General features: G+C 44.1%; 1 protein-coding gene across 1 annotated transcript in view; it reads right to left on the bottom strand.

Annotated features, from left to right (window-relative positions):
* Nucleotides 1-391: 391 nt before the first annotated feature.
* The window catches only part of LOC120553702 (lethal(3)malignant brain tumor-like protein 4), a gene marked incomplete at its 5' end in the record, with an annotated part of 21,444 nt that continues 20,375 nt past the window's right edge, over nt 392-1,460 (bottom strand). Inside the window, 2 exons of the mRNA XM_039792395.1 lie at nt 392-1,175; nt 1,259-1,321. Coding sequence (XP_039648329.1) covers nt 663-1,175; nt 1,259-1,321 — 576 coding nt within the window. The remainder of the gene's footprint in view (nt 1,176-1,258; nt 1,322-1,460) is intronic.

Below are 1,460 nucleotides of genomic sequence, written 5' to 3' on the forward strand. Positions count from 1 at the left end.
TTCCATTGTAGATTCTCACTGAAGGCATCAAAACTATGAATGAACACATATGGAATTATGTACTTAACAAAAAAGTGTGAAATAACTGAAACCATGTCTTATATTTTAGATTCTTCAAAGTAGCCACCCTTTGCTTTTTGTGATAACTCTGCAAACCCTTGGTGTTCTCTCAATGAGCTTCATGAGGTAGTCACCTGAAATGGTTTTACCTTCACAGGTGTGCTTTGTCAGGGTTCATTAGTGGAAGTTTTTCCCTTATTAATAAAAAAGCAAAGGGTGGCTACTTTGAAGAATCTAAAATATAAGACATGTTTTCAGTTATTTCACACTTTTTTGTTAAGTACATAATTCCATATGTGTTCATTCATAGTTTTGATGCCTTCAGTGAGAATCTACAATGTAAATAGTCATGAAAATAAAAAGGAAATGCATTGAATGAGAAGGTGTGTCCAAACTTTTGGCCTGTACTGTGTGTTTCTGTAACGTTGGACATAACGTTACCGTAGTGTCTCTCCGTTCTCTCTGCTGATTCCTCTCGTCTCTTTACACTTTTGTCTTCTTCAGTTTTTGGGGTCGGCAGCTTATTAAAGTTGTGACGGTTCGTTGGGAATCGCTGAGAGGAAACTGGAGCAAAGTGTTGGAAGAACTCCTGAGATCATAGATCAGAAATTTAAATCTGATTGATGATTGGATGGAAAATGAAGCCCCTCCCACTGAACTGAGTCGTGTGATTGGTTCCTTTCCTCCGCGTGTGATTGGTCCTCAGCACGTGATTGGTCCTCTGCGTGTGATTGGATATCAGCGTGTGATTGGATCTCAGCGTGTGATTGGTCTTCTGCGTGTGATTGGTTCTCAGCGTGTGATTGGTCCTCAGTGTGTGATTGGTCCTCTTTGTGTGATTGGTTCCTTTCCTTAGCATGTGATTGGCTCTTTTCCTCAGCGCGTGATTGGTCCTCTGCGTGTGATTGGTCCTCAGTGTGTGATTGGTCCTTAGCATGTGATTGGCTCCTTTCCTCAGCGCGTGATTGGTCCTCTGCGTGTGATTGGTCAGTTTCCTCTGCGTGTTTGAACATCAGGATGCAGTTGTATATTTTGAGGGCGGGGCCGAGTTTGATGGCCATGATCCGGACGATGTCCCGCTGGGTGAGCAGCAGGAAGGCCCGCCCATCGATGTGCTAGACAGACAGAAGCAGGAACCAATCAGATCACAGCAGGTTTAATGTGAGGTAATTACCTCTACAAAAGCTGATTGGCTCACCTCGTCTCTGAACTGTTGTGCCTGATCCTCACAGCCGGGGAGAGACTGGACAAAGTCACACACCTGCAGACAGACAGGTAGAGAGAGAGACAGGCAGTCAGAGAGAGAAACAGACAGGTAGAGAGAGAGACAGGCAGGTTAGAAAGACAGACAGGCAGGTAGAGAGACAGACATACAGTTAGAGAGACATAGAGGTTAGAGA

Source organism: Perca fluviatilis, chromosome 23, assembly GCF_010015445.1.
Source record: "Perca fluviatilis chromosome 23, GENO_Pfluv_1.0, whole genome shotgun sequence".
NCBI classification, from domain to species: domain Eukaryota; kingdom Metazoa; phylum Chordata; class Actinopteri; order Perciformes; family Percidae; genus Perca; species Perca fluviatilis.